The 11565-nt window shown below is 30.8% G+C and overlaps 1 protein-coding gene and 1 long non-coding RNA gene across 2 annotated transcripts; both read right to left on the bottom strand.

Moving 5' to 3' along the window:
• Nucleotides 7120–7796, bottom strand: LOC110265619. The gene is made up of 2 exons (XR_002351778.1): nt 7519–7796; nt 7120–7423 (listed from the first exon to the last, which is right to left on the bottom strand). It is a non-coding gene; the product is annotated as an uncharacterized LOC110265619 (long non-coding RNA).
• LOC107612982 (transmembrane emp24 domain-containing protein p24delta3) lies at nt 7888–11515 on the bottom strand. Its single transcript, XM_016314794.2, has 4 exons — nt 10981–11515; nt 10199–10405; nt 9705–9781; nt 7888–8406 (listed from the first exon to the last, which is right to left on the bottom strand). The coding sequence occupies exons 1-4, from the start codon at nt 11194–11196 to the stop codon at nt 8262–8264; spliced, it is 645 nt and encodes a 214-aa protein (XP_016170280.1). The 5' UTR covers nt 11197–11515; the 3' UTR covers nt 7888–8261.

The following is an 11565-nucleotide window of genomic DNA, read 5'->3' as shown; positions in this document are numbered from 1 at the left end:
AAACAAGGCATAATAATAAGGGGCATCATGATTCATAATTCATTATTCTCTGTGTTAAGTATAGGGCATGTTTTTTTGGGTTATGGACCCGAGCAGATCTGGTCATCACATAAACACACTTCTTAATATGAATAATCCAACATTATATTCAAGCTTGCTTGCTTATGAGAAACGTAACCGTTCTTTGTATATAACTGGACCTACACAATCAAACTTGAAACTACAAGGCTATAATTTAGGTAATAGGTATTTGAGATTTTGAGTAAGTGTTTTTATAATTTATTTTTTCTATTCTAAGACAATTATCAAATTGTGCCTAAGCTAGTAATATTATTAAAATTGAGAGGCTAAAAGTTGATAAATTGGACCTACAATGCAACCAAAAGTTTGATAATCAAAGTAAGTCATAGTGATTTATACGACTAAATGAGACAACTTGGTTATTAATTAGTTATGCTCTACGAGAAAATTCATGTGAAGTCGACTTTACGTGAAGTTGATATCTGAGAGCTGTTAGATAAAAATTTAGTCAAATCAGTCAAATTATCTAACGGTTCTCAAATATCAACTTCACGTAAAGTCGACTACACCTGAGTTTCTACCGATGCTCTATTGCAATATATGCTAACTCAAACTGAAAAGTTGATTGGTGAGCAATGTTAAGTGAATTTTAGTTTATAATCCATAGAATTAATAATCTGTTCACAACTTTGCACATCAACCTAGCTAGCTAGCTGGAATCGCCAAAGTTAAGGTTTTATATCCCTTTCCTACTTAGCTTTTTGTCAATTCATCCTATTCCTTATAAATGGTGGTAGTTAGCACATAATTAGTAGTACAGACCAAAAAGATCCATGGTAGGGATTCATGAATCAAATCTACCTGTATCTCATTATTAACAAACTATGATACATGTATGTTTCTTATATACTTAACTTTTTCTCTAACTAACCTTAATTTTCTACATATATTATATATAATCTATTTTTCCTTTTCAATTTTTTTTCTCATTCCTAGCTAGCTAGAGCGAGTTGGGTCCCATTGTTTCTTCTTTATCTCTTTTGACCCCCTAATTTAANCTTTAAAATTTTCCTTAAGGTTAATTGAACAAAGATTCCAAAGGATGATATATACATACAGAACTAACATAAGCGTGAGGGTATAGTACGACAATTTAAAAGAGATGAGGAATCTTGCCGAAAATGAAATTCTTGTGTCTTGACCTTATGTAACGCCAAGAAATTCTCTTCAAAAACGAAAACCCATGGCGGCAACTATTATTACTTGCAAGAATTTGCATAAATATGATTTATTTTTTAGTGATTCTTATTAGGTACGCACTAAGCATAGTACATCAACGTGATATAAGAGATATGTACTTACATTTCAATTCTAATTAACGTGATAACATGACACATTAACTCGTGTCAACTATATATTACTAAAGTTGAAGGTCTTATATTAACATGCCCACAAACACTAAAATTAATTAGTACTAAAACCTTGGACTTGGCTTCGCCCTTTGAATTGTACTAAAATTAGTGGGATATTTATATGTTTATTGCACACTTTTATTTATATATAATTGTAAACCATATTTAATATGCTTTAGAAAAGGTGGCCAATTCTTGACCTAATACCATTTTATTTTTATTTTTATTCCCAAACCTTAATAAAATAAACAAGGTCCACTGGAGATTTTGGAAAATTCAAACATCAAAGTGCTGTGTTACATTATACTTGATCCAACAACAATATTAAATACGTAATCCATATGCATTCTAACAAGTTGCAAGCAGATGAGAGAATGATAAAGACAAACAAATCATGGTCAACTCTTCTTCATCTTCTCTTTATGTATATTTATATGTCGAAAACTCAGATGCAGTTAACTTCATATAAAGTTGATAACTGAGAGTGGTAAGATGATAATTTAGTTAAACTTATTAAATTATTTAACAACTCTCATTTATTAACTTCACATAAAATTAATTACACCTGAGTTTTTTCCATTTTACATACTTTTATTTTTATATAAAGTTGATAATTAAAGTTATTAAATTATAATTTAATTAGTCACCAAAAAAATTATAATTTAATTAAATTTGTTAAATTATTTAATAATTTTTAACTATTAACTTCACATAAAAATAATTACTAGTAAATTTTCACCTAGTAATTATCATAGAAACTAACAAAATTTCTCCTTATAATCTTAAATCATAGCTTTCTTTGTTTTGGCGCATTCTCTCTCACTAATAAGGGTTATATTATTAAAAGATCTAAATCCTTAATTATTATCTTTGAGTAATGCTAGGTAAACAAAGAAAACAGTCAGAACTTACCTTATTTAGCATTCATTAATTGTTGCGACAATTAATAAGGTAAATTATGGTTGTTTTTTGCTGATTTTCTTTGGTTACCAAACATTTTCGTTATCTTATGTACCCTGAAATTAATACAATAATTTTGAAGCATCATAGTAATTAAGAAGTAAGAGAACAATGAAAAATAGCGTCTTACAAATAGTAATATCTTCATCATAATTATTAACACTACATGAATGTTTAAACTATGGTCAAGTGGCCCTACTAAAACTATGTTTATTAATTCCAAACCACATGATGGGGTTTCCAAATTCCAACATTGCTTTAAATAAAACTAGTGCAATGTGGGGGGTGGAGGTGAAGGGAGTAATAATGGAGAATTTATATGTCTCTAGAAGGTTGAACCTAAGTTGGTAGTTATTGGATCTCTTAAAAGAACCACTGCCCTTTCCATGTGAACTAGGGTTTCATGTGCCAGTGCCCATAATTGCGCACATAGTATTATATGATTATGCACATAAGAAATTAAATCCTCCAAAATTTGTTTCATTAAAAAAAATAAAATAGTACTATTATAGTTTTAATTCATGAACGGCTTTTAAATTTATGCTTGTCCTAATATATGTACAGCAAGCTATCTTATAAAAATCATTGGAGCAAGAACTTGTTCGTTTGGTGTACTACATAAAATTCATCACTGAATATAGGATGCAATTTTGGGTGTTGCTTGCTTAGACATACAATATTGATTTATTATATTATGTCACGTGGGATTTGACAATTTAATTTATGTGAACTTTTTTGTATTGTATTCAGTGCAAATATCATGGGCTACATACCTGACTATATAGATAATAAACAAAGTGCTCATTGGCCGGGGTATTAACTATTAAGAGAGACATTTTATTTTATTTTTGATAAAAACTTTGGCTGTTTAATTAGCATTTTACCTATATACCGTTTTAATGCAATAAGCAATTAATATATAAAAGTTAACAACAGAAGAAACGAACTTTTTCTACTTTTGGCAATAATGCAAAGTGTTTTCCTTCAAAAATAAACAAGGCTAGCTTGAGATATAAGCTTGTAGGAACATGACTTGGTTACTACTTACTAACTATGACTTCTGATAGGGGAACAAGAAATCACACAAAATCTATAAAGGAAATCAAATCAATACCTTCCATTGCTGTGTAAACCAATAAAGAGTACAATTGAAATTATTCTTGTGCTACTTGTAATTTGTGATCATGATAAGAAAATCAATCTTAACTACTTTAACTGTTACTAAGATGTCCTCTTACAACTAACTATTTAACATATTATATATTCTTTTCTATTGGAATAATTGGTAGACTGAATTAAACTATTGTGGTTTAACTGTTCAAAGCAGTTCTTATTTTTTATGCTTATTCTTGATAAGAAAGAAAATTTCAAATTTTTTGTAAACTGGAAAAATTTAAAATAGTGCTGAGGTAGGAAACTTTATTTCTTGATAATAAGCTAATTCAACCCCAAGTAAGATTACTTAATAATCCAATACTAAAAATAGTTCAAACCCAAAAAGAAAGGGACCTAAATGCTTGACCAAAATTTTTATATATTTCGTCATTTTGTTACTCAAAAGTTTAAAACTTCCTAGTGAAGATCATCGATACATATAGTGGTAGGTCCCAGTGGGTTCATTAAATATGTTTTGTAGTGTAACTAGTGATCAAAACTATAATGACATCTGATCTACTTAACCATGTGCAAATTTAGACTTCCAAGCAAATCCTCCATAGATGAGTAAAAAATGCAATGCACCACATGAGTAATTAATGCCTCTGTTTCAAAGACAATTAAAAAATGAATCTAGTCTTGATGGAATTTTGTTAGTTCTTGGAAGTTTGGTGAATCCATTTTCTTCTTAACTGAAAATAAGACTAATTTAATTAATTCATGAAAATGACTCTTTTTATTCCAATATAATGTATCTTTCAACCCCAAATTTTTCTATCATGATAAAATGTGATGTCCGCAAACAAAAACAATCCATTCTATGTGATTTAGACAAATCGGATGATGTATCAATAATCCGGTGGATTCGTTATGTTTATTCTTATTGACATATCACATAGCCTATCCAGTTATGTAAGGATAAGGACGGAATGCGAATTTGCAATATTGGATTACGTTTTAGTTTTTGAGTAGTCATTGACTTTATAAACATTTTAAAATTTGAGAAATAATTATCACAATAAGTAATTGCAATTTAATTATTAAGTTAATATTAATGATTATATATTGTAAAAAACTATTGATTAATGAATTAAATTAATAACAATTATATATCATATTAAAGATTATACATTAACGCAGATTGGCCAAAGCCCAAATGAAACAAACATTTAACCGCAAAATTAAAATGATTACCGGAGCGTTTGGAATGGTGGCAAAGAGGAAGTGGCATGGGCAAGAAACAGTGGAGTGACAAAATTTTAAGTAAATTATGAATTGTGTTTGGACGCAATTTAGGAAAGAGCCACTCAAAACTATCAAAACTTGTCATCCCAAATTGGTCAAAGAGGGATTAATATTAGGGAAGTTCTTTTGTGCCTATGATTTTTGTGTCTAATTGCCTAAAAGTAAAGATAGAATAAAATGGGACCCACTCTTTTATTTTTAAATTCTATGTCTAAAATTTAGGCACCATAGAAAGCACCTTAATATATTATATTTCCCTTTTGTTCTGCTTAAACTTGTAAAACATCCAAGTATAAGAAAATGATGTTCTATCCTATTCTACCGTGCATTTAGCCATTTATATCAATACATTCTATTATCTTAAAAAAAAAAATCCGACAGTGATTTAGTGTGTGTTTGGATTGCAGTTTGCAAAGGGAGTTTGCATAAAATTGATTTGTGTTTGGCAATCTTTATATCAAAATTGATTATAGTAAAACAAATATTGTTTGAATTATACTACTCAAAATCACTTTTAGATAAAAAATTACTAAAAGAGACATCAATTTAAATAATTTTTTTATATGTATGCAAAATCAGAATACTAACAAAAATAATATAAAAAATATTTATCATATAAATAAAATAAATACAATAAAAAAAATGAAAGAGAGTACTATAAATTTTATAATATCAAACAAAAAAAAATATTCTATAATTTTTCTAGTACTATTAGTACTCTTTAATTTAGTATTATTTTGAACTATAAATTTTCATTATTTATGGCTTTATTGTTACTTATAATTAATTTTTTATTTATTTTGTCCTTTTTTATATGATCATAGATAATTTATATTATACAAAATTTTGATAATAAACGTAGTATATAATAATTATAATTACAAATTTTATAAAGTCATAATAAAAAATAAAAAAGTTAATACAAAACAAAAATAGAGTACATCAAAGAATAGAAAAAAAATTATACAGATAAGAAATAATAAAAATTCCATAAAATCAACAACATATATCATATGAACAAAAAAATACAATAAAAAGTAAATAAAATTCGTATGAATAAAATCAAATAAAAAATAAAAAAATTTCATACACAACATAAATATAATGCAGGAAATGATAGAAAAAAAAGAATTCATATGAAAAAAAATAATAAAAATATCTTTAAAAAAAGGTCAACAACATTTGTCATATGAATAAAAGAAATACAATAAAATAAATAAATAATTATATGAACAAAGCCAAACAAAAATTAAAAAAAGATTTAATAAAAAATATATCTATAAAAAATAGTATAGTAAATAATAAAAAAAACTTATAAAAACATAACATGAGAAATCAGAACACTATACAAATAATATAAAAATATTTATCATATAAATAAAAAAATATAAGTAAAAAATACAATAAAAACATAAAAATTTAAATATGAAAATGAGTATTAAAAATAATAAAAAAATTAAAATATTTAATTTGCTAGTGATTAAAATAAATTTGAACTATTTTAATGAAAAAAAAAATTGTAACTAAGAACTATGAAGAAGTAGGAAAAACTGTAAAGAATTATTGTGAATGTAATAGTTAGTGGTATCCTTTTTATAGAAGAAAATGAAGGGTAGGATTGGTAAAAAAGAAATAAAATTTTCACCTAATTTTCCAAAGACAATAAGCAACCATGAACGTGAAACGGAGAAGCTACAAATTTTAGCTTCTCTTGAACGTGCGTTCAGAAGCAGAATCAATTCTGCGTTCATGAAAATAAAAATGGCCAAATATAAAAGTGAAGCTTTCAAGAAGCTCAAACGTGCTTCTCTCCTCCCCAACGTGTTTGCCAAACACACCCTAGATCGCATATGACCAACAAACAATCACAATGGGACAAATAGAAGTCTGTTATACATGCAAGTGAAGTAAACATGAGAGGTCATTTCACTCACACTCATCCGTGACCTGTGATCTGTGTAGATCATGTTTTGTGGGGAAATTGTTGATTAGCTTATTCATGGCTTCTTTCTGTTGTCTTGATTCTTACAATGTCTTGCTAAGTTGCCTAATGTAGCTATCCATTTCTTTATTGAACTGTCCTTTAAAGCTCTTGCTAGCATAGATTGAATCTTAAAGTCACCTTAGTTAGGATTTTGGAGGAAAAAGGCAAGGGAAGGAAACATGGATGGGAGGGCGTATAAAATTTGACACTATAAATCTTCCATTTCCCTCCCCTCTCCTCTAGAATCCGAAATCGCAAACAACCCCATCAGGGGTAAGGAATTGTGGATTTTGGAGGAGAAGGGATGGCTTGTAGTCCAACTGTCTATCTTTACATCAAAACTTAATCTCAAATAATTCGCATGATATTATTTCAATGACAGTATACAAAGTATAACAAACACAAAACAACATTTGACTTATCAAAAGTTACAAATTTACATACATGTCAGAGGCAGGCAGAGGCTACTAACTACTCAAAGAAGCAAACCTGCTCAGCACTTACAGTCAAGAAATCTGAAATTTCCAAATTCTCAATGAAAGAGCCTCAAAAGTTACCCAGCTTTCAAGGAATTCAACAAGATGAACCCCCATCAGTTTATGCATCATCCTTTATTAGATTGGACTGACATAGCTAGCAAACCTCCCTGTCATAAACAAATGCAAACAAGTATGTCAGATGCCCCAAAAACAAATAAAACAAATCCCATATTTCTCAAGACACAAGCTTATGCCTACACACTAGTATAATCCCTGGCCCTCAAGCTATGGTCTCCAATCAACAAGTTAGTTCCCACCAAAACTGAATTATTTCTTGTTCATTGAAAATATAGTAACATCTGAATGCATAAACCTCAGAAATCAAGGGCCAATGCCAGAATCTCGGCTCCAAATTGTTTCGGCAACGTACAGCGCTGAAAAATAACCATCTTCGTCAACTGACTGTTGTACTATTGTATAGAATTTTTTTATAGAAGAATTAAATAAATAAATAAAACATACAGTTTGACTGTTATCATGGTAAATTGACCCGGGCTTACACTAGTTGTAATTAAAGTTTTCTTCAGTCATAAGAACACTACTCAAACACCCAGTCACATGCACTATGAGATTCTTAAACCACATCTCACTCTGAGGTGAAAATTGGATCCTAGTGCAACTTTTTAATAGGCAGTCAAATCTACCCTGATCCATATCTTTAAATGTAATGACAGATCAAAGATTTAGTGACATAGAATTGATATAGATCTGCCATTCAATGATCGCCAATATATTTGGTTCAGGGGTATTTGCATGGTTGACAGGTTGAGCCGGCAGGCTGGCTAGCCGTCATCGAGAGCAGCCGTAACACTTGCCAGTGTTATGACACTATACAGAGCCGGAAAAATCCTAGTCCTGGTAGATTCTCTAAAATGGAGGAACACAGTTGTGTTAAGGACGACAAGAGTCTCCTAACAAAGCAATAACATGACAAAGTTAAGATATCTATATGAGCTTCTTCTTCCGAAAGAAGCGCTTCAGGTACCACAGCTGCAGTGCCGCCGCCATGATGCACACACCAAGAGACATGATGCTAAACCAAGCAACTCTTGCATTTGTTCTTTCACTAACTTGCCTCATATTTGCTTCCCTGTAAAATAGTCCCAGAAAGCAAGTCATACAATAATGCACATGCATTAATCAATCATAATGGTTACAGTTATGTAGTTAAAGCATAAAATTTTTAAAATTTATTAATAATTTTGTTGAAAATATTTTTTTATCAATAAGGGGGGCTAAATGCCTAATAATACCAAACGAACTACATAGCTAACTATTCTGGAGTGAGCTGTTTTGTTGAAATTGATACTTGTAAAGGTTTATAATAATTCAGTGTTAGTTCCACTTCCAGCCAACCCAAAGTATTAAAGAAACCCTACCCAAATTTTTAACCTAACAACTAACTTTGAGCTGAACCAAATTTTCAAGCTAAATTGCCTCATGAACACAGCACTCGCCATCTTGAATCTATTTCTCAACATTCTTGCCGTTGCCTAGGAGTGAAAATAGTCTGAGCTAGGTTGATCTTCGGCTTAATTGAACCTAGCCCGTATTGCAATCCTCTGAGGCAAGCCAAAGTCTATTATCTCGCATAAACTTTCTTAAGCCCTTGCTTGTTTAAAAGCCTGGTTCAGACTCCATGATTCTATTATTTACAAGTTTCATTTTATAGGAAGATATTCAGATAGACAAAAAGTTTACATCTAAGAAGGATTTCTAAAAGCTGAATGCTATGATGGCTATCCATATGGAAGTTATGGTAGTTCCGAAGTTTTGACAAGACTTAAAAAGGATAACCAAAATAAATATCACACTTTGCTACTATTTGACAATATTTTTTTTATTTGAAAATAAAATGAAAAGAAAAAGTATGATCAAATTAAAAAACTGTAGCGAAATTGGAAGAAAGTGTGTGACTTCAATTTTAGCTATACATTTTAAATATTGTCAAAATTTCATAGTAATCATATCAACAAAAATAATAGCCACCACAAAATTCAGCTTTCTAAAAAGGTCAAAAGTCTACTTCTAATAATAAATTGTAAGAATTACTGTCCAAAATGGTCATCGAAACGTCATGCTCATACATACGTCAATTTGGTCTTTGAAATATTAGATACCTCAAAGTGGTTCATGAATTTGGTGAGTTATAGAGTGCTATTGTCAAAATTGCATTTCCGCATTACAATGTTAGTTTCTATGAGCAATATGCTTACTTAAATATACCATTGATCAACTTAGTTTCAAAGGTATTATAGAGGAAACGTAGTTTTCCTAACTCATGTCCCCACCTAGAATAATGCATGCCGAAATTAACTGGTTAAATCAAACTCTAACCTAACATAGAGGCTATCATTCACTATTAAGATTTAAGAGGAAGAGACTTACTTATCCTTCAAATAAATTAGATACTGATGGATAGCTTGCACTGCTCCCTCAAGTTTCATCAGCTCAAGTTCAACACCCTAAAACAAAATTAAAATAATAACAGCATTACAAACTTAGAATACTAAATTTATAAATTACAGGGGAAATAACAGAGCATGAACGGTATCAATTTTGATAAGTCAAACTATCAAGGATTACTTATGTATCCAACAGTTAAAAATAAGAACACATAATTTAACTCTATTTCTAAGAACATACATTGGTTACAACTGCAATTTAGGTAATACTCACGTGAAAGTTGAAACCATTGTATTTTGTTACATAAAACAAAACACCCCTATAAATATAAAACTAATTTCCCTTTGATGTCGCTTGAAGAAATAGAGGGGAATCAAGATGTATTTCCAACATCATGAGTGATCAACGTAAATTGCCTATCATTCTAGCAATGAAATAATAACTATTTTGGATTTTGTTTTTTTCCTTCAGCTTACCTCAATCTTTTCTTTCTTTGCAACAGATTCCCAATCCTTGGCCGAAATTCCAGTTTTCCATTCAATGCCGAGAGATACACCTTCTTGATGATGACCATCCATCCAGAAGCACGCCACATAATTCCCACCTTCCGCAGTTGTAAATGCAAACTGACCTTGTGTCACATTTTCTTTCTGGTGAAGATTATTTCCATAAGGAGACGTTACCTGTGAAATAAACAAATTATTAGCAATTAATTTAGATTTTAAAACAGCAAAGACCTCAAGTCTTCAATAGCTATGCATTTGCAACAAGCTAGATCAGACATCTATAAAATTTCAGTGTTCAATGTCCTTAACAAATTGCGGTTGCGTTGTCTTCAGCAACAAAGTTGATTGCAACTTGTTTCCAAGTTGGGATTTTAGAAGAGAGGAAAGGAAAAGAATAATTTACAGTCATACAGCGTTAAAATTAATACTAAAAGCTTTTTTTTTTCCCTCTCACTCCAATACCCCAATTGAGAAACAGCCCCTAAATTGAAGCTATAATTGTGGTCATTTCGATTTATGTACATTTTCTCCAATTTTCCATATGGCAACTGCAACTGTAACCCTAACCTTAATCTAAAACTACGCTAGCAGGTAACAGCTATTCTTCCATGATTTATCATTGACTAGGATTCATTTGAGTGAGAAATTCATCGTACGCGATGGATAATAGATTATCTTTGACTACCTTCAAAAAATGTTTACACGGAAAAAAAGAATCAATCTGTCTCAGAAAGAGTAAAAACAGAAATTACCTTGGCAGAAATACCAGGAAGATGGTGATGACCCTCACCAGGAATAACATAGTAATCAGCTAAAACGACGACGTTTGATTGGATTTCCTCGGAGATACACTTAGTTCCCGAACTCGGAATTGTTAACCACACGGCCTCAGCTTGAGGCAGCACAACAAAAAGTGTGGTCAAGCAAGAAAACACCAACAGCATCATAATAGTCATTCCGGAGTTCATTGTTGACTTTATTTGAATTAGAGACTTGGTCACGAGGTCTCAGATCTATAAGAAAGACACAGAGGAAGAGAGTATGGATATAAGAACTATGAGTATTTGGCTGAGGTAAAGTTGAATATGGTTGGTCTTGGTTGGGTAGGTTCAGTTCAGTTCAGGCGTTAATGTTTATGAAGTTTTGGTTCGTAAGAAAGGACATTGGTGGACGGGGCAGTAGGAGGCCGAGGTGACGCATATGGATCTTATGTGGCTTCGGATTGACCAATCATATCAACCATTCAGAGTCTTGTCAGCAGAGGTGCCACAAAATCAATATGCATCAGCCACTACTTGTTCAGGGTGCAAAATTAAGGAGCGAGTCTTAAAGTCTTT

This window comes from Arachis ipaensis, chromosome B08 (assembly GCF_000816755.2).
Source record: "Arachis ipaensis cultivar K30076 chromosome B08, Araip1.1, whole genome shotgun sequence".
NCBI classification, from domain to species: Eukaryota; Viridiplantae; Streptophyta; class Magnoliopsida; order Fabales; family Fabaceae; genus Arachis; species Arachis ipaensis.
Note: the sequence above shows the minus strand (reverse complement) of the source record. Positions and strands in the feature narration are given on the sequence as shown.